This window comes from Coregonus clupeaformis, chromosome 14 (genome assembly GCF_020615455.1).
Source record: "Coregonus clupeaformis isolate EN_2021a chromosome 14, ASM2061545v1, whole genome shotgun sequence".
Taxonomy (NCBI): domain Eukaryota; kingdom Metazoa; phylum Chordata; class Actinopteri; order Salmoniformes; family Salmonidae; genus Coregonus; species Coregonus clupeaformis.
This window is the reverse complement of record NC_059205.1, coordinates 34,928,985-34,948,553: the sequence shown is the minus strand read 5'-3', so window position 1 is coordinate 34,948,553 and position 19,569 is coordinate 34,928,985. Positions and strand designations below refer to the sequence as shown.

The window sequence follows — 19,569 nt, the reverse complement described above, 5'->3', positions numbered from 1 at the left end:
GGTGTAACCTGGCTTCTGCAGTCAGATGGAGGGAGCAACAGAGAGATGGAGTACTCACAGTGCTGTGGAAGGCAGCAGGCTACCTCTTCTCCTGTCACCTACACCTCGCCCAGGACAGACTGGCTCACGCAGGTGGCATCGCTAATATGACAGTCCTGCCACTGCCAATGTCGCTTTCTCTCGATGCCGCTGCTGCAGCTATGATGGATTTTTAGCGCTTCGACTCAAGCCCTGGCATCGGTGTTCGAGACGAACACTTCTTTCTCCAACGTCGATCTGTTCCCTTTTCTTTTTTATAATGTGTGTGATTTGCTCTGCTGCTAGCCTTTTCCCTGTTCTTCTTCTCTCCTCCTCTCTCCCCTCGCCGCCGCCTCTCACTGCTCTCATTTTCTCTCCTGCTGTAACGGCAGCCTTTTTCACAGGAGCCCACTGATCTGGTAAGCAAGCAACAGCAGGGAGGATAACAATCACTTGAGGTTGGCATGTTGATGTTGTGTTCCCCCGTCTCATTTTTCCGTTGTCATGCATGTTGTAATTTTTGTTTGAGGTAATGTACTGTTCTTACGTAGCTGCTTTGTTAGCTAGCGGTGTCATTCATTCGATTGCCATGTTAGTAGGCTAATTGTTGCTATGTAGCCCTTAGCTACGGGCAGGAGGCAGTGATTCACCGTGCCCGCAGTACCTGTTAGATCAGGCAGCAGACAGAGCTGGCACCTTGGAGCCTCGCCCCTTTCTTATGCTCCAAGCCATCTATTCCAGCCTATGTGCTTAATGGCACCCTATTCCCTATATAGTGCAGTAGTTTTGGTCAAAAGTAGAGCATTCTATAGGGAATAGGGTTCTATGGCTTTGGTCAAAAGTAGTGCACTACATAGGGAATAGAGTGCCATTTGGGAGGCAGCCAGTGATAAAGGCCTTGGCCCCTGAACTTTCCACTAGTGCTCTAGCTATTGTTGAAGGGAGGGGCGAGCTCTTGTAGAACTGATTGTAGATACACTGGAAGCTTGCATAGCTTTACGTAAGAATCGTAATACGACACCAGGTGGTTGGGTTTAAAGTCCACCCAATTTTGACGTGTCATTTTTTGTGCTTGCTAGTTGCAAGGCAAACAGGAAACACATATGGAATGGCGTTTGACAAATGGACGAGGCTGCTCAGCCAGCTGTACGGAATCTACCACTATGGAATCTATGCGTGTGTGATCATCGTCTGCTGGCGTGTCGCTGAAGGAGTGTTGAGCTAACGTTTGCGTTGTTAAGCTGCCTGGGAGTATGAGAACGGAGGTTAGGTTTAGCATGGCGAGGACGGCTGTAGGTGCTGGGCTTCCTCTGCCCCCCTCTATCTCTGTGAGTCTTAGATCTCGCTTTAACAGTGCCAGTGCTGTCAGCCACAAGGTGGGTAAACCTAACAGATAGGTTACCTTCCTGTTCACTGTTTGGTCTTGCATGCCAGTCTCGCTCTTTTCTTCTTTCTTCCAACACATCTGTTGCTTCTTGTCCACTCTATTCAATCACAGATCACCTGACTAGCTATTCCCGCTGGCTGGCTGGCTACTCAGTAAGGTTGGACAGAATAGGACTGTTTCTGTTTGCTCTTACATATCTTAAATAACAGAAATCAGTGGAAATCAAGTTCCTTGAAAAAAATGTCCATCATTGGATAATTTGCTCAAGACCGTTTAGCCTATTTTTTTGACATTGGTGTCATGCTTTTTTGCTACATTTCCCCCTGTGTGTGTACTATAAAGGTGTTCATTACTTGAACCCAGAAGTGTTCATTGCTTAAATCCACAGTGGTATGTTTTTCCTGTCTTCTATGTGGGTGTGTGCACTGTGTGGCAGCACAGCATGCTCTCTTTGCATAGTGAACAGTTAGCTAACTCTCTGGGTACTGTTATCTAAATACGGAGCGAGCAGATGAACACCAGTGACTCTCCTAACTTGCTACACGCCTCCACACTCTCACACTGCAACATGCTGCTCCCTGTTTGCCTGTCTTTCCTACCCACACATGTGACAGCTAGCATTATTAAACATTCACTACCACAGTTCTTTACCATCCCTTAGAGTTGCAATGTTGAATATGACATTTTGCTGATCCTATTTTGCGCCCTTCCCATTACATTGACATTTTAGTCATTTAGCAGACGCTCTTATCCAGAGCGACTTACAGTTAGTGAGTGCATACATTTTTCATATATATATATATTTTTCATACTTTTTTCATACTGGCCCCCCGTGGGAATCGAACCCACAACCCTGGCGTTGCAAGCGCTATGCTCTACCAACTGAGCTACAGGAGGCTAAAGTTGTATTTTTTAGTGATCCAATTGACATTTTAGTCATTTAGCAGGCGCTCTTATCCAGAGCGACTTACAATTAGTGAGTGCATACATTTTTCATACTGGCCCTAACTCTAAGATGTTTTCAGTGCTGAAGGGTCAAGTCTAGATATAAGCAGTGTAGAGTAGAGCTTACAAATCTGCAAACATTGAAGGGGTTAGGACCAAGAGGGATGGGTAGGACCAAGAGGGATGGTTAGGGCCAATGGGAATGGTTAGGGCCAAGGGGAATGGTTAGGGCCAAGGGGAAGGGGTAGGGAGTGAATTGGAATCAGCGGACACCATTATTGTATCTCACCCTCTTCTCTCTTCTTTCTCGCTCCAGGCCTACTCCCAGGATGCGTACCTCCGAGGCCACAGTGCCTACAGTGGAATTGCCCGTCACATCCCCGAACCGCCCCCCATATGTTACCCCAGAGTAGACTGTAAGCCCCCGGGGATGGCCCAGGCTACAGAGACCCCCTCCCCGGTGGGGGTACAGGGAGCATGCCGGGGGCCTGGGGGGGCACCACCACCCGACCTGGGGTACCGCATAGAGATCTCCCGTGCCCCCGTCCCCTCCTCCTCCTGCACACCCGTACCCCAAATCACAGACTGTGGCATGCATGCGCAACGACAGCGTGAGGACTGTGGTAGTTCCTCCAGAGCTGGGCCATATGGGCCGTATGAGACCAGCTCACAGAGTAGAGTACGGCCTGGTAGGGCCCCCTGACCCTGACATCATCAGAGGGCGACCTGGGTCTGTGTCCCACTACCCCCTGCCACGGAAAACCGACATCTACCCTTCTGGTGCGAGCCGCCTCAATTACGGCACCCCACCACCCCACTACCCACCCAACTCTAACTCCCCCAACCCCGGCGCTCACCAAAATATTGACTGGCGGACGTACCAGACGTACAGGGAGTACATCGACAACAAGGGTATCCATGCCTACGGCAGCCGGACCATCCAGGAGAGACTAGAGAGCCTGCGAGCCGCCAGTCAGAACACCTTCAACTCCTCCCACTACATCCCCCAGGGGGGCTGGGGGCCCGACCCCAAAGGCCTCCGACGCAGGAGCACTTCCCACGACCGCGCCTACCACGGACCCCCACCCGCCTTCCACCACATGCCCCCTCGCAGCTCGTCCCAGGACCGTATGAGTGTGGCGGAGCGGGGGGTCCACTCCAGGAACTGGCCCCCTCGTAGCGTGTCCCAGGATGGGTTTACCCACAAGGTCCGGGCCCACTCCTCTGACTATGACTATGTGGACCCTTTGGATCTGGGCCGGTCCATGGTGGACAGACGGGGCTACGGTAGCAGGGCGGACCAGAGTACACGCCCCAGCAGGCAGAGCCTCTCCAAACAGGCTGTCCATCATCGACCCCCTGCAGGGTACGGTAGGGACAGTCTCCGGGGGGCACCAATGTCTAACCCTGCCCTCTACACTAAAGGACCAGAGCAGCTCCAGCACCAGCCGCACAGTGCCCCTAACATGCCCCAAGACAGACCCTATCACCTGGGGAAGAATATCAGCTTGGAGCAATCCCACACTGACCAAAGAGCTGGTGTGAACCATGTGAGCCAGAGTAGGGGACGGGCAGAGACCATGCAGCCGCCAGGGGAGGTGCCAAGGAGAGAGGTGGCAGCGGTGGTTGGGCATAGGTCCTCTTCCCTCTCCGCTCCCCATCAGAGACCGCAGAGGCCTGGGATCCTCAAAACCTCTTACCAGCACCCTCGCCCAGAGCCCCAGGTGAACGGGCGTGGCGCCTTAGCCTCAGAGTCAGGTGTGGTGCTCAGGGAGAAGCCTCCTGGGTCGGGAAAGAATCCCAGCCCCCTACGCCACCCTTCCTACATCCTGGCGGTGAACGAGGAGGACTACTCGGAACCAGTGGCGGGTGCGGTGTGCTGGCTGCCCAACGATGCGCGGCGGGAGATGCACATGCGGCGGCTGAGCGAGAAGCAGGAAAAGCACCAGACTTCCTGCTCCTCCAGCAACCTGGACGAATCCCTCGACTCCATCCCCTTCATCGGTAAGAGACACAGCACTAACTTCACGGTTGCATCCCAAATTGCTTCCCATTCTCTATTTGGTACACTACTGTACTTCAACATTTGTACATTTTATAGGGAATAAGGTGCCATAGTTCTGTGAAAGTTCCAAGAACATTCGTTAGGTTCTGGCAAATGTCCAGTTGTGCTGATGATTATACAAGGTTTGTATAAAACATTTGCCTAATGTTGCAAGAACTTTCCCACAACGTTGCTCTCACATTTTGTTGTGGCAGTATGTTCTAAAAACATTACTGGTAAATTGTGTTATTACATTACCTTATATATATATAAATAATATATGCCATTTAGCTGACACTTTTATCCAAAGCGTGCATACATTTTACGTATGGGTGGTCCTGGGAATCGAACCCACTATCCTGGCGTTGCAAGTGTCATGCTTGTTTTGGGGAATCTTCTGTGGTGGCTGTTACAGATGTCGTGCACAACATTTTAGTGAATGTTAGAAGATTCCAAAGATATTTCATTGAAAAAATGTCATTATTATTATTTTATTTTTTTATGTTATCAGTCTGTTAGATAAAACCCTAACTAGAACTTAATGGGAATCTTAGCTAATGTTCTGGGAATGTTCCCGGTTTGCTGGGTAGGTCCCGATGTACAGATTGGGAGGGAAAGGAACATGACAGGGGAGGAAGGGAGGGGATGGTGTTCTAGTCTGGATTAGCAGACTAGAGCAGTTTTTTGCAATTTGAAAATCATTAGATTTAGCAACATGTTTTATAGTGTTTTTCATTACATCCATGATGTTTACCACCAAATCAATCTCCTTGGCTAGATGTACAGTAGTATGTTAAGGCGTTTTGGTGGCAGGCAGGAGAGTGTCGCTGGTGGTTTGTCTTAGTTTAGCTGCACAAGAGTGGGACGGTATGTGGATGGGTGTGAGTGAGAGTTTACACTACTCCATTAGTTTGTAGGATGTTGTCTTCTGTAATAATAATTTAAAAAATAGTCGCACACTCTAAATATGCTCCCAACAATTATGGGTAAACACCCTTTTTGGGGTGTGCATCAACTCAGGCTGTTCACAGGATTTCATCTTCCCCAAAAGTTTCTGTTCTCTTGATTTTCCCCATCACTATGAGTAGAACAATGGTAAACCATGATGTTGATGGTGGTAGGAACATTTGTCCTCAGAAGTGCTCTCTAAATGTCACTCCAACTAAAGTCAGAGTGTAAAAGGATTATTTTTCATGTTTGTGCATTTTCCTTTTATCTCCTTCATTTTGCTGAAAAAGCTTTTCTCTCAGCATTTTTGCATTGCACAAACAGCTGAAGTATACTTCATTTCCTTAAAGGGACAGTAGCCTGTTCTGACTATCCTATCCTTACACCGAGCTCAGACCCTGCCATATGCATGTTATTTTGTTTTAGGAGTCAGACAGTCAAGTTATTTTCTTAAATCGTGTGGACAACCAGGACATTGATTTATTATTACCTATTTGAAGAGTTGGGTCAGGATGTACTCTAGCTAAAATACATCAACATATTTTACTGGGCCATTTGGATCAGTAAGGTAGAACGCTCCTGTTTGCTGATCCACATAGTGTTCTGGAAGGACACTGAAGAACATTGGGCCCGATTCCGACTTTTGTACACCTTTCCTACGCACGACTTTCCTATGTTCTAATTTCAGTTTATGTGATAAAACAAGCAAGTTAGTATAGTGTAGAGAATCATTGTACCATCTAAATCGCTGTGAAATATATTTTCCATAACCAGAAATAATATATTTTCAGCTGTTTGAAGCTGGTGTACAAAACTGAAAGTAAAAGATGCAAAAAACTAAAGTTAAGAATGGGAAGCATAGAAATAGTGCACATAGAACAGATCTACCACTTCTTAGACTTGCTTTCAATTAGTGACAGATCTATAACACACATTTCTATGTGGATTTGGACGGGTTGCCAAAAAAGTTACATATTGCAGCTTTAATTCAACCACTGAAAACCCTCCCACTTGCTGACCAACAGATTTTCTTGTGTAGTTTCATTCAATAGGGCTTTCATTACATTTATCTTAAGCCATCTCTTTAAATAGGAGGAATGCTGCCTATGACCCCAAGAACACCATCCCCACCGTCAAACATGGAGGTGGAAACATTATGCTTTGGGGGTGTTTTTCTGCTAAGGGGACAGGACAACTTCACCGCATCAAAGGGACGATGGACGGGGCCATGTACCGTCAAATCTTGGGTGAGAACCTCCTTCCCTCAGCCAGGGCATTGAAAATGGGTCGTGGATGGGTATTCCAGCATGACAATGACCCAAAACACACGGCCAAGGCAACAAAGGAGTGGCTCAAGAAGAAGCACATTAAGGTCCTGGAGTGGCCTAGCCAGTCTCCAGACCTTAATCCCATAGAAAATCTGTGGAGGGAGCTGAAGGTTCGAGTTGCCAAACGTCAGCCTCGAAACCTTAATGACTTGGAGAAGATCTGCAAAGAGGAGTGGAACAAAATCCCTCCTGAGATGTGTGCAAACTTGGTGGCCAACTACAAGAAACGTCTGACCTCTGTGATTGCCAACAAGGGTTTTGCCACCAAGTACTAAGTCATGTTTTGCGGAGGGGTCAAATACTTATTTCCCTCATTAAAATGCAAATCAATTTATAACATTTTTGACATGCGTTTTTCAGGATTTTTGTGTTGTTATTCTGTCTCTCACTGTTCAAATAAACCTACCATTAAAATTATAGACTGATCATGTCTTTGTCAGTGGGCAAATGTACAAAATCAGCAGGGGATCAAATACTTTTTTCCCTCACTGTACATATTCCCTCCATTGTAGGGGATTAAAGTATTGGGACAAATTTACTTACGTATAATGTGTGTGGAGCCAGACACAGCAGGGCGTCAAACTGTAGAACCCAGTTCCTACATTTGAATATAAAAAATTGATTTTATCAAACGAAACTATGCTACGTTTTATCTCTGGGACCCTCAGGATGACAAATCAGAGCAAGATTACTGAATGTACAGTATCAGTCAAAAGTTTGGACACACCTACTCATTCAAGGGTTTTTCTTAATTTTACTATTTTTTACATTGTAGAATAATAGTGAAGACATCAAAACTATTAAATAACACACATGGAATCATATAGTAACCAAAAAAGTGTTAAACAAATCAAAATATGTTATATTTTAGATTCTTCAAAGTAGCCACCCTTTGCCTTGATGGCAGCTTTGCACACTCTTGGCATTCTCTCAACCAGCTTCACCTGGAATGCTTTTCCAACAGTCTTGAAGGAGTTCCAACATATGCTGAGCACTTGTTGGATGCTTTTCCTTCACTCTACCGTCCGACTCATCCCAAACCATCTCAATTGGGTTGAGGTCGGGGGATTGTGGAGGCCAGGTCATCTGATGCAGCACTGCATCACTCTCCTTCTTGGTAAAATAGCCCTTACACAGTCTGGAGGCTCATTGTAATGGAATAAATGGAACGGTATCAAACATATGGAAACCACATATGACTCCGTTCCATTGATTCCATTCCAGCCATTCCAATGAGCCCGTCCTCCTATAGCTCCTCTCACCAGCCACCACTGGTACTGAAGCACCTTGTGTTACTAAACTTACTGAAGGCATTGTTAAAATGATTCAAGGCTGCTCGTGAATTTGTCCGTTAGAGACAATGCAATGTTGTCTCTCATTTCTTGTGAAAGCCCCTCTACACAGCACTAATCCAGTTTCACGTTTTATTAGTCATATATACGGGATACGCATGGTATGAAAAATGTATGCACTCACTAACTGTAAGTCACTCTGGATAAGAGCGTCTGCTAAATGACTAAAATGTAAAAATGTATACATCGTCCAAGGAAATGCTTACTTGCAGGTTCCTTTTCGACAATGCAACAACAATAAGAAATAATAAAAGATAAGAATACGAACATAAAGTAAATGGCAGTAGAATAGAATAATACATTTTAGCATAAGTATAATACAGGAAGGCACAATTTATAGTCCAATATTTAGATGTGTATTGGGGATGGGGGGCAAGTGTTTAAATTGAGCAGTATAATAAGAGTCTGGTAGCAGCAGTTGTGATGTGTGTGTGTGTGTGTGTAGCATGAATGTATGTGTCGGTGTGGGTGTGTGCATGAGTGAGTGCATTTGTGCTAGGGTGCGGAGAATCAGAGCAGGTGGTCAGTTCAAGTGTTCAGCAGTTTGATGGCTTGTAGATAGAAACTGTCTCTGACCTCATGCTCCGATACCGTCTGCCCGACAGTAAGGGAGAGACCAGCTCGTGGCTGGGGTGTGTGGGGTTTTTGATGATGCTGCGTGCCTTCCTCAGGCACCATTTTGATTAGATGTCCTGGATGGGTGGGAGCGCGGTCCCAGTGATGTACTGAGCTGTCTTCACCACCCGCTGGAGGGCCGTACCAGGCCGTTATGCAACCAGTCAGGATGCTCTCGATGGTGCAGTGGTAGTATTTGGAGAGGACCCGGGGCGGTGTGCCAAATTTCTTCAGCCGCCTTAGGAAGTATAGACGCTGTTGACAAGAGTGGTGGTGGTGTTGGTCCATGACAAGTCCTCATTGATGTGGATGCCGGGGAACTTAAAACTCGTGACTCTTTCTACTGCAGTTCCGTTGATGTGGATCGGGCCATGTTCCCTCCTCGCCATGTTCCCTCCTCTGCTTCCTGTATTCAACAATCAACTCCTTTGTTTTGCTGAAGTTGAGGGAGAGGTTGTCATGACACCACACTGCCAGTTCACTTACCTCCTCCCTATAGGCTGACTCTTTGTTGGTTATCAGGCCTACAATCGTGGTGTCGTCAGTAATCTTGATGGAGTTGGTGTCGTGCAAAGCCGCTCAGTCGTGGGTGAACAGGGAGTACAGCAGAGGACTGAGGACACACCCCTGGGGGACCCTGTGTTAAGAGTCAGTGTGGAGAAGGTGTTGCCAATCCTCGCATCCTGTGGCCTGCCCGTCAGGAAGTCCAGGATCCAGTTGCAGAGGGTGGTGTCCACACCCAGGGCTCTGAGCTTGGTGTCGAGCTTGGAGGGAACAATTGTGTTGAATTCTGAACTGTAGTCCATGAACTGCATTCTCACATAGGTGTTTCTCTTGTCCAGATGTGTTACGGCCGTGTGAATAGCGATGGAAATGGTATCTTCCATGGATCTGTTGGAGCGGTAGGGAAATTGGAGTAGGTCCAGTGTACCTGGCATGCTGGACTTGATGTGGTCCATGACCAGCCTCTCGAAGCACTTCATGATGATCGAGGTGAGCGTGACGGTGCGGTAGTCATTTGGGCACGTCACCTTGTTTTTCTTGGGCACTGGGACAATGGTGGTCTCCTTAAAGCAGGTGGGGACTACAGCCTGGGACAGGTTGAAGATGTCCAAGATGACTCCCCTCCATCTGGTCAGCACACACTCTGAGGATGCGGCTAAGGATGCCATCTGGGCTTTGTGTGTTCACTCTTGAGAGTTTTCCTCACGTCAGCCTCGGAGAGCGAAATCACCTGGTCGTCTGGAGCAGCGAGTGTCTTCCTGGATGGCTCGGTATTGTCTGCTTCGAAGCGAGCATATAATGTGTTAAACTCGTCTGGGAGGAATGCTTCGGTGGGCACAACACAGCTGGATTTGCCTTTTGTAGGCTGTGATAGTCTGTAGTCCTTGCCACGTGCAACGCGAGTCTTGAGTTGTCAAACATCAATTCAAGTTTGAGTCTGTGTTGTCTTTTTGCATCCCTAATGGATTTGCAGAGCTCGTGCCTGCTTGCCTTTACGCTTCGCACGCCACTGAGTTATCGGGGTTCGTTCTGCTGCCATTGAATGCTGCAGTGGATGGGTACATGTCCGGATTGTTATTGTGGGTGCAACATCAACACATTTCTTAATGAAGCCTGTGACTGACAATGTACAGTGCTTTCAGAAAGTATTAATACCCCTTGTCTTATTCCATATTTTGTTGTTACAGGCTGAATTCAAAATTGATTAAATATGTTTTTTCTCTCACGCATCTATCTACACACAATACCCCATAATGACAAAGTAAAAACATGTTTTTAGAAATGTTTGCAAATGTATTGAAAATGAAGTTTAGAAATATCTAATTTACATAAGTATTCACACCCCTGAGTCAATACATGTTTGAATCACCTTTGACAGTGATTACAGCTGTGAGTCTTTCTGGGTAAGTCTCTAAGAGCTTTGCACACCTGGATGTACAATATTTGCCCATGATTCTTTTCCCGTCAATTGCATGAAGAAAATAAGGAAATACAGGGAGCGGAGATCAGGGTGCCTTGTGAGAATTCGTTGGCGAGTGGGTAACCCGCCTCTACCATCCGTTCTTTTAGCCAACATGTAATCACTGGAGAATAAACTGGATGAGCTCCGTTCGAGACTATCCTACCAATGGGACATAAAAAACTGTAGTGTCTTATGTTTCACAGAGTCGTGGCTGAACGACAACATGGATAATATACAGTTGGCTGGGTTTTCCGTGCGTCAGCAGGACAGAACAGCTACGTCCGGTAAGACGAGGGGAGGGTGTGTGTGTGTATTTGTCAATTACAGCTGGTGCGCGATGTCTAATATTAAGGTAGTCTCGAGGTATTGCTCGCCTGAGGTAGAATACCTCATGATAAGCTGTAGACCACACTATCTACCAAGAGAGTTTTCATCTATATTTTTCTTAGCCATCTATTTACCACCACAAACCGACGCTGGCACTAAGCCCGCACTCAACGAGCTGTATAAGACCAAACAAACAAGAAGATGCTCATCCAGAAGCGGCGCTCATAGTGGCCGGGGACATTAATGCAGGCAAACTAAAATCTGTTTTACCTCATTTCTACCAGCATCTCACGTGCAACCAGAGGGAAAAAAACTCTAGACCACCTTTTATCCACACACAGAGACTCATATAAAGCTCTCCCTCGCCCTCCATTTGGAAAATCTGACCATAATTATATCCTCCTGATTCCTGCTTACAAGCAAAAACTAAAGCAGGAAGTACTAGTGACTCGCTCAATACGGAAGTGGTCAGATGACGCGGATGCTACGCTACAGGACTGTTTTGCTAGCACAGACTGGAATATGTTCGGGATTCATCCAATGGCATTGAGGAGTATATCACCTCAGTCACCGGCTTCATCAATAAGTGCATTGACGAAGTCGTCCCCACAGTGACCGTACATACATATCCCAACCAGAAGCCATGGATTACAGGCAACATCCGCACCGAGCTAACGGCTAGAGCTTCCGCTTTTAAGGAGCGGGAAATTTAATCCGGACGCTAATAAGAAATCCCTCTATGCCGTCAGATGAACCATCGTCGGATGTGGCAGGGCTTGCAAACTAATACGGACTACAAAGGGAAACCCAGCCGCGAGCTGCCCAGTGACGCGAGCCTACCAGACGGTCTAAATACCTTTTTAATGCTCGCTTTGAGGCAAGCAACACTGAAGCATGCATGAGAGCACCAGCTGTTCCAGATGACTCTGTGATTGACCTTTAAACAGGTCAACGTTCACAATGCCGTGGGGCCATACGGATTACCAGGACGTGTACTCAGAGCATAAGCGGACCAACTGGCAAGTGTCTTAACTGACATTTTCAACCTCTCCCTGACCGAGTCTGTAATACCTACATGTTTCAAGCAGACCACCATAGTCCCTGTGCCCAAGAAAGTGAAGGTAACCTGCCTAAATGACTACCGCCCCGTAGCACTCACGTCGGTAGCCATAAAGTGCTTTGAAAGGCTGGTCATGGCTCACATCAACACCATCATCCCGGAAACCCTAGACCCACTCCAATTCGCATACCGCCCCAACTGATCCACAGATTACGCAATCTCAATCGCACTACACACTGCCCTTTCCCACCTGGACAAAAGGAACACCTACGTGAGAATGCTGTTCATTGACTACAGCTCAGCTTTCAACACCATAGTGCCCAAAAATCTCATCACTAAGCTAAGGACCCTGGGACTAAACACCTCCCTCTGCAACTGTATCCTGGACTTCCTGACGGCCGCCCCCAGGTGGTGAACGTAGGCAACAACACATCAGCCACGCTGATCCTCAACACGGGGGGCCCCTCAGGGGTGTGTGCTTAGTCCCTTCCTGTTCCCCCACGACTGCGTGGCCAAGCACAACTCCAACACCATCAGTAAGTTTGCTGACAACACAACGGTGGTAGGTCTGATCACCAACAACTATGAGACAGCCTATAGGGAGGAGGTCAGACCTGGCAGTGTAGTGTCAGGACAGAAACCTCTCCTTACACGTGAGCAAGACAAATGAGATGATCGTGGACTACAGGGGAAAAAAAGAGGACTGAGCACGCCCCCATTCTCATCGACGGGGCTGTAGTGGAACAGGTTGAGAGCTTCAAGTTCCTTGGTGTCCACCTCACCAACAAACTAGCATGGTCCAAACACACCAAGAAAGTCGTGAAGAGGGCAAGACAACGCCTTTTCCCTCCCTAGATCCTCAAAAAGTTATACAGCTGCACCATCGAGAGCATCCTGACCGGTTGCATCACCGCCTAGTATGGCAACTGCTCCGTAAGGCGCTACAGATGGTAGTGCATATGGCCCAGTACATCACTGGGGCCAAGCTTCCTGCCATCCAGGCCCTATATACTAGGCAGTGTCGGAGATAGGCCCAAAAAATTGTCAAAGACTGTTCTCTCTGCTACCGCATGGCAAGCGGTACCGGAGCACCAAGTCTAGGTCCAAAAGGCTCCTTAATATAGCCTCATTATTGTTATTTTATTTTCTTAACTCTATTTTCCTAAAACTGTTTTGTTGGTTAAGGGCTTGTAAGTAAGCATTCAGCGCATGTGACAAATAACATTTGATTTGATTTAACTTGTTCTCTGTAAAATCGTAGGGCTTTGGAATCGTGATATTGCGTACTTTCGAGAAAAATAAACAGATTTCTCAACTCACCCTGACTTTGAGAAGGGATTACATGACGATTAGCTCAGCAACTGCGTGACGCAGCATGACAACGTGATCGCGATTGGTCGACAGTCTGCTGTGTGAGGAGTTATACGTTTCTCCATTCATTGCCCAATGGGATTCCTATATATTTTCTCTAGCTCTGGCTTGTTATTTTACATTTACATTTTAGTAATTTAGCAGACACTCTTATCCAGAGCGACTTACAGTTAGTGAATACATTTTTATAATGTTTTTATACTGGCCCCCCGTGGGAATCGAACCCACAACCCTGGCATTGCAAACGCCATGCTCTATCAACTGAGCTACATCCCTGCCGGCCATTCCCTCCCCTACCCTGGACGATGCTGGGCCAATTGTGCGCCGCCCATGAGTCTCCCGGTCGCGGCCGGCTGCGACAGAGCCTGGATTCGAACCAGGATCTCTAGTGGCACAGTTAGCACTGCGATGCAGTGCCTTAGACCACTGCGCCACTCAGGAGACCGACATTGACCGACATTGTTATCACAATGTACTGTCTGTTGTTATGACAAGCACATGCTAGCTGTTCATTACGAAAATGTTTTCTTACTTAAACCATAATGTCAATGACACTGTTATTCAATACAAAATGCTATATATTTAAACTGCAAATGGAATGCGCTGAGGAGTGAAATGTTAATGCAGTAAATGGCTTGCCGAACTGGTTTTAGTCACACGTTCTAATTTAGCTAGCTAGCTAACATTATCTCATCATGAATGACACACATGGCCTGAATGATCTATCTGTGCCAACTAACTAAATAAGCCCACTAACATAATAGGCCCAGACAGTAAGTGTTATTTTTGTATGAAGGATGAGTCCGGGGTGACTTTGGCGCCAGTCCAGTGTTTGCACATAAGTAGCACAGATTGCTTGCTTGCTAGCTAGCTAGGCTAACTACCTTGCTGGCTAGATGGAACCTAACTACATTGCTGATTTGCTAGCCAGCTAATGTTAACCGAGTGAGCATGTGATGAGGACAGGGCTGCTTGATTGGTGAAGTGTACTTTTGATTATTTACTTATTCAAATACACTGGCTGTGGCAAGCTACTCACCGTCAAAACACCATGCCCACTTTCTGATTCTCACGTCGGGACTTACGGGCTGAATTATGTTCAATGAATAGCTTGTATAGCGCCCTCTTGAGGCAACCATAGGAAAATTATATAATTGACCACAAATGACCACACATATTTGTTCATTCTATGTATATAATATTGGTGCTTTATTGGTGCAATAAAGACCGATACAAATATTTATGTGAAAGGCTAATATCAACCAACAATATCAGTCAAACGATTTATCGGTCGGGCTCAAATATTTACCCGTCTACCAATAGGTGCCCTTTGCAAAGCATTGGAATACCTCCCTGGTCTTTGGTTGAATCTGCGTTTGAAATTCACTGCTCGACTGAGGGACCTTATAGTTAATTGTATGTATGGGGTACAGAGATGAGGTAGTCATTCAAGAATCATGTTAAACACTTATTGCACACTGAGTGAGTCCATGCAACTTATTATGTAACTTGTTAAGCAAATGTTTACTCCTGAACTTATTTAGGCTTGCCATGACAATGGGGTTGAATACTTATTGACTCAAGACATTTCAGCTTTTCATTTTGAAAAAGATAGTTAAAATTTCAAAAAACATAATTCAAATCAAATCAAATCAAATTGTATTGGTCACATGCGCCGAATACAACAGGTGCAGACATTACAGTGAAATGCTTACTTACAGGGACCTTATAGTTAATTGTAGTTATAGTTAATTAGACTTAGTGTGTAGGCCAGTGACAAAATAAATCTAAATGTAATCCATTTTAAATCCAAACTGTAACACAACTAAATGTGGAAAAAGTCAATCGGTGTGAAAACTTTCTGAAGGCATTCCTCAATGTTGATGGATCTGTCTTGGGTGGATGAATCTTGGAACATATTCTCAAAACAATCCTGCAGCATTCAGTCTGCCTCTTGTCCACCGCCTCACGGGGAGTAGTAACAGCACGCTGGATACTTTTGTGGGGCAGAATACGGGTTTGTGATATTTGGGAAAATATGTTTTAGACAGGCTTGGTTAAAGTCACCCGTGACTGCTTCCGGGTAAGAGGATTCTTGCTGGCTAATGATCTTGTGAAGTTCGCTGAGTGCCGTCGTTGTTTGCTCGTGGCGGTATGTACACAGCTGTGATGATAACACACGTGAATTCCCTCTGCATATAGTGGGGTCGGCATTTTAGCATCTCCAGGTCAGGTGAACAGGAGCTGATGTCCCTCTGCGATTGAAGCCCTGCTCTGAGTTTACTAAGTTTATTTCCCAGCGATTAGACATTAGCCATCAGGATACTAGGAAGAGGAGGCCGTGTAGCCCGTCTTTTCAGTCTAGCTTTGAATCCCCCTTTCCTTCCTCTTCTTCGTCGCCGGCGTTGCCTTAGGTAATCTCGGCCAGGAGCAGCAGGTAAGCCCACTATGCGGGCAAGAAAGGAGTGAATGTAGTAATCCAGATCTGGGAGGCTGAGAGTGTGTAGCTTCCCATTCATAATCCAGAAGTGTTTGTCGGTCGTAGGAAATTATTGCACGAACATTCTGAGCAAACAAAGTAATAATTTATGCAAAAATAGTCATAAAAAAGCAAAGTCGAGCTGGAATCGGCAATAGATGCGCGCCTCCCTCCGTGTCGACACTTGATACCAAACTGCCTTACTTACACTGTCTCCCGTGATGTTGATGATGATGATGATCTTTATTTAACGAGCTAGAAATCTATTTCTGTATCATCTAGCAATTACATGTCTGCCTGTCATGGTCTGTCCGTACCACCACTGCTGGTAGTGTATCAGGCAGGCAGGGCCAAGCCAGGTGCAGACAAAGCAGGCAGTTACAGTGAGGAGGGAGGGTGATGGGGCAGCCACAGCACCACCACTCCGGGCCTGGTGCCCATGATGTGATCCAGAGAACAGAGGTCTGATTGACCAGGCCTGAGCAGCCCCTTAGGCTCCCATCAATGACCCGTTTGAAAGGTCAGGCAGGCAGGCCACTGTCTGTACGGTAGGGGCTCTCAGCTCTCGTCATGTGAGGTCAGATTCCATTCCCATGGCCCGCCCTGGCAGTGGCAGACAGTGGCTGAGCCGGTTGGTCACTAGTCTTCTTTAGCCTTCTTTAGCTCTGGTCCAGGTCACATTATTTTCTTTCCCTCTTGGATCTAACAGCTGATAAGTGTCAATGTCTGGGTTTTATTGGAATCTAAAAAATGACGGGTGTTACTGGAATAAGGTCATCCATCGCCTGCTGGATTTTAGTATTTCGTTTTTAATATTTGAGAAACATGAATTTAAGTTTCATTTAAATGTTTTGAGGGTCTTCAAATACGATCCCTCGTTGAGGATTTATCTTGCAAAGTTTCACTTTTGAACTTTGCAAGGAACTTCAGGACTCGTGGATTGGGACCAGCACTACCAGAGAAGCTGGGATGTTCTTTGCATCCCAGAGTGAGGATCTCCGGTACCGGGCCAGTCCAATTATGGTCAGGCCAGGCTAGGTGTAGTGAGGGTCATCCCCCAGGACTGGTAATCCCTCCCTGGGCAGCATGCTGCTGGTGGACAGGCTGGGCATGGGGCTGGGGCCCTGGGCTTGGCTGGACAAGGGGGGCTGGTGCAGGGCCTGCCAGGAGTGTGAGCGCCGCTACCTGACGCTGGAAGAACCAGACGGTGTGTTGAGTTCCACAGATGGGGGAAGAGGGCAGTGTGTAACCTATAAGAAGTCCAGTTTCTTGTATGCAGTTATTTTGCTTCTCAAAAAGTTGGGTTATTGGTGGTATGTTATTGTAGCTTGTATAACGGATGCTCTTTGAAGTTGACGCCATCAATGGGGTTGTTGTACATTTGGCCCATGTTGTATAGCTGTATTCGGTGAATATTAGATCTAAAGATTTGAGAGGGGGTGTTTGTGTCCACAGAGAGGGTGAATCTGCTTATGGGATAGGCCTATATTGGTGATGGATGCCTATGGGGTTACATTGGCGATGTTCCTTCACACCCCTTCTCCTTGGCCCTGGTTGAGATGAGAGATGGGCGCAGCCTGGGATGCTGGAAGGAACTAGGGCAGTGGCTTTTAAATTTAGCTCCACAAGCCCCAAGGCTGCAGGCAGAGAGCAGCTTTGCACTCTGAGCTGTTTTGGGCTCGGCGGGCCAGGGTTGGGCGGAGTTGGAGATGCTGCTCTAATCAGCAGTTAACAACTTTCACACTTTTCTTTTCAAAAAACGGGCCATGTCAGAAAGAGAGACGGAGGGAGGGAGGGAGGGAGAGCGAGAGAGACGTCCTCTTTCCTAGCAGCTGTGTTGTTGTAGTGCCATAAGAGGGTTACATTGGGACTCTTCTTTAATGCTGCAGTGGTCTACTTGCTGATGATACATAACTGGAGTATCTCAGGAAGCTGAATTATTATTTAAAACAAATTTGTTGCAACGTAATCAGAAGTTTAGGTACATTTTATCCATTATGATCATGAGGAAGATCGGTGATGATAATGGTGAGATGGAGGAACGATGATGATGACAGTGATGAAGTGCTACTTAACATATATTTGTCCATCATGTAATACCTAAGCTTGTGTTGTGTGGTTGCAGACGAGCTGGCTAGCCCTAGTGTTGACCATGAGGCCACGTCCATTCCTGCTTCCGCCCTGATATCTGCCGCTCCAGCCATAACTACAGTCCCCCCTAGCCCAAGCTCCTCCCCGTGCCCTCTCATGCGCCGACAGCTATCACATGACCAAGGTAAGAGGCACTCTGGGGGCGGGGCTCCTGGTTGTCATGGTTAAGGTGAAGATACAGCACTGTCAGTTGCTGTGTTGTCAATGCCATTGTTGTCTGTTTCAGTCATTGGTGGCATCTGAAACATGGCACTCTATTCTGTATGCAATGCACTACTTGACCAGATCCCCAATCCCCATAGGCCCTGGTCAAAAGTAGTGCACTATATAGGGAATACTACAGTGCCATCTCAGCCGCCTTCATTGCGTTGTTACTGTCTTGATGTTTCTGGCACATAATAGCTGTGGCACATAATAGATGTGATAGAACTCAGTGCTGGAGTTTTCTGAGGAAGCATGACATTGACCCAGTTCTTTATACAGGCTTGAAAGCAGCAATGATGTCTCCTCCATCAGTGCTAAATCACTTCAGAATAAAATTGGCAACGTGTCATTGTTTAAATAACCCACTTTGGGCTGTGCATTTGATATTAACACAATTCTCTCCTGTGATATTGAGCCCTAAAGCTACCTCAGAGAGCACCACCACTGACCCTCACCAATAACATTCAGCTATGACACATCACTCTGTTTACACACTGTCCTTGTGTTTATGTTCCGGTCTCAAGAGTCTCTCAGAAATGCTATTCTGGAGTCTGATGCCGAGGCCAAACAAGAGAGGTCCAAATCCTGCGACGAGGGCCTGGATAACTACAGAGAGGAAGGCAGAGGGTGAGTCCCTTTTTACATTTGGAGATGTGGGATTTGGTTTTATTTTCATGATACTGTTTTCCAATCGTTTTTTGTTCATCCTCCTAATATTCGTTTTTTGTCTCCCTTCTCCTCTCTGTCTCCAGCCGATCAAACAGTAAACACATGCCCAGTCTGAGAGGCCTGAGAAAGGTGAGGAAACTGCTCGATACAGGGTTTATTAACCACAACATGTTGACTTTGTTTATAACAACTATAAAGGATTATAACAGCTCTATAATGGTTTAACTAAGCCATGTTGGCTGTGTTTATACAGCCAGTATAACGGCTATTAAACATACAGTACCAGTCAAAAGTTTGGACACACCTTCTCATTCAAGGGTTTTTCTTTATTTTTACTATTTTCTACATTGTAGAATAATAGTAAAGACATCAAAACTATGAAATAACACGTATATTAAATCAAAATATATTTTAGATTCTTCAAAGTAGCCACCCTTTGCCTTGATGACAGCTTTGCACACTCTTGGCATTCTCTCAATCAGCTTCATGAGGAATGATTTTCCAATAGTCTAGAAGGAGTTCCCACATATGCAGAGCATTTGTTGGCTGCTTTTCCTTCACTCTGCGGTCCAACTCATCCCAAACCATCTCTATTGGGTTGAGGTCGGGTGATTGTGGAGGCCAGGTCATCTGATAAAGCACTCCATCACTCTCCTTCTTGGTCAAATAGCCCTTACACCGCCTGGAGGTGTGTTGGGTCATTGT

At 46.4% G+C, this 19,569-nt stretch overlaps 1 protein-coding gene across 1 annotated transcript in view; it reads left to right on the top strand.

Moving 5' to 3' along the window:
- LOC121580978 (rho GTPase-activating protein 21) overlaps positions 1-19,569 on the top strand; it is an 84,146-nt gene that overhangs the window by 40,944 nt on the left and 23,633 nt on the right. The window contains 6 exon segments of the mRNA XM_041896230.2: positions 411-437; positions 2,667-2,882; positions 2,884-4,354; positions 17,966-18,115; positions 18,720-18,822; positions 18,948-18,993. Of these exon segments, the coding sequence (XP_041752164.2) occupies positions 411-437; positions 2,667-2,882; positions 2,884-4,354; positions 17,966-18,115; positions 18,720-18,822; positions 18,948-18,993 (2,013 nt within the window).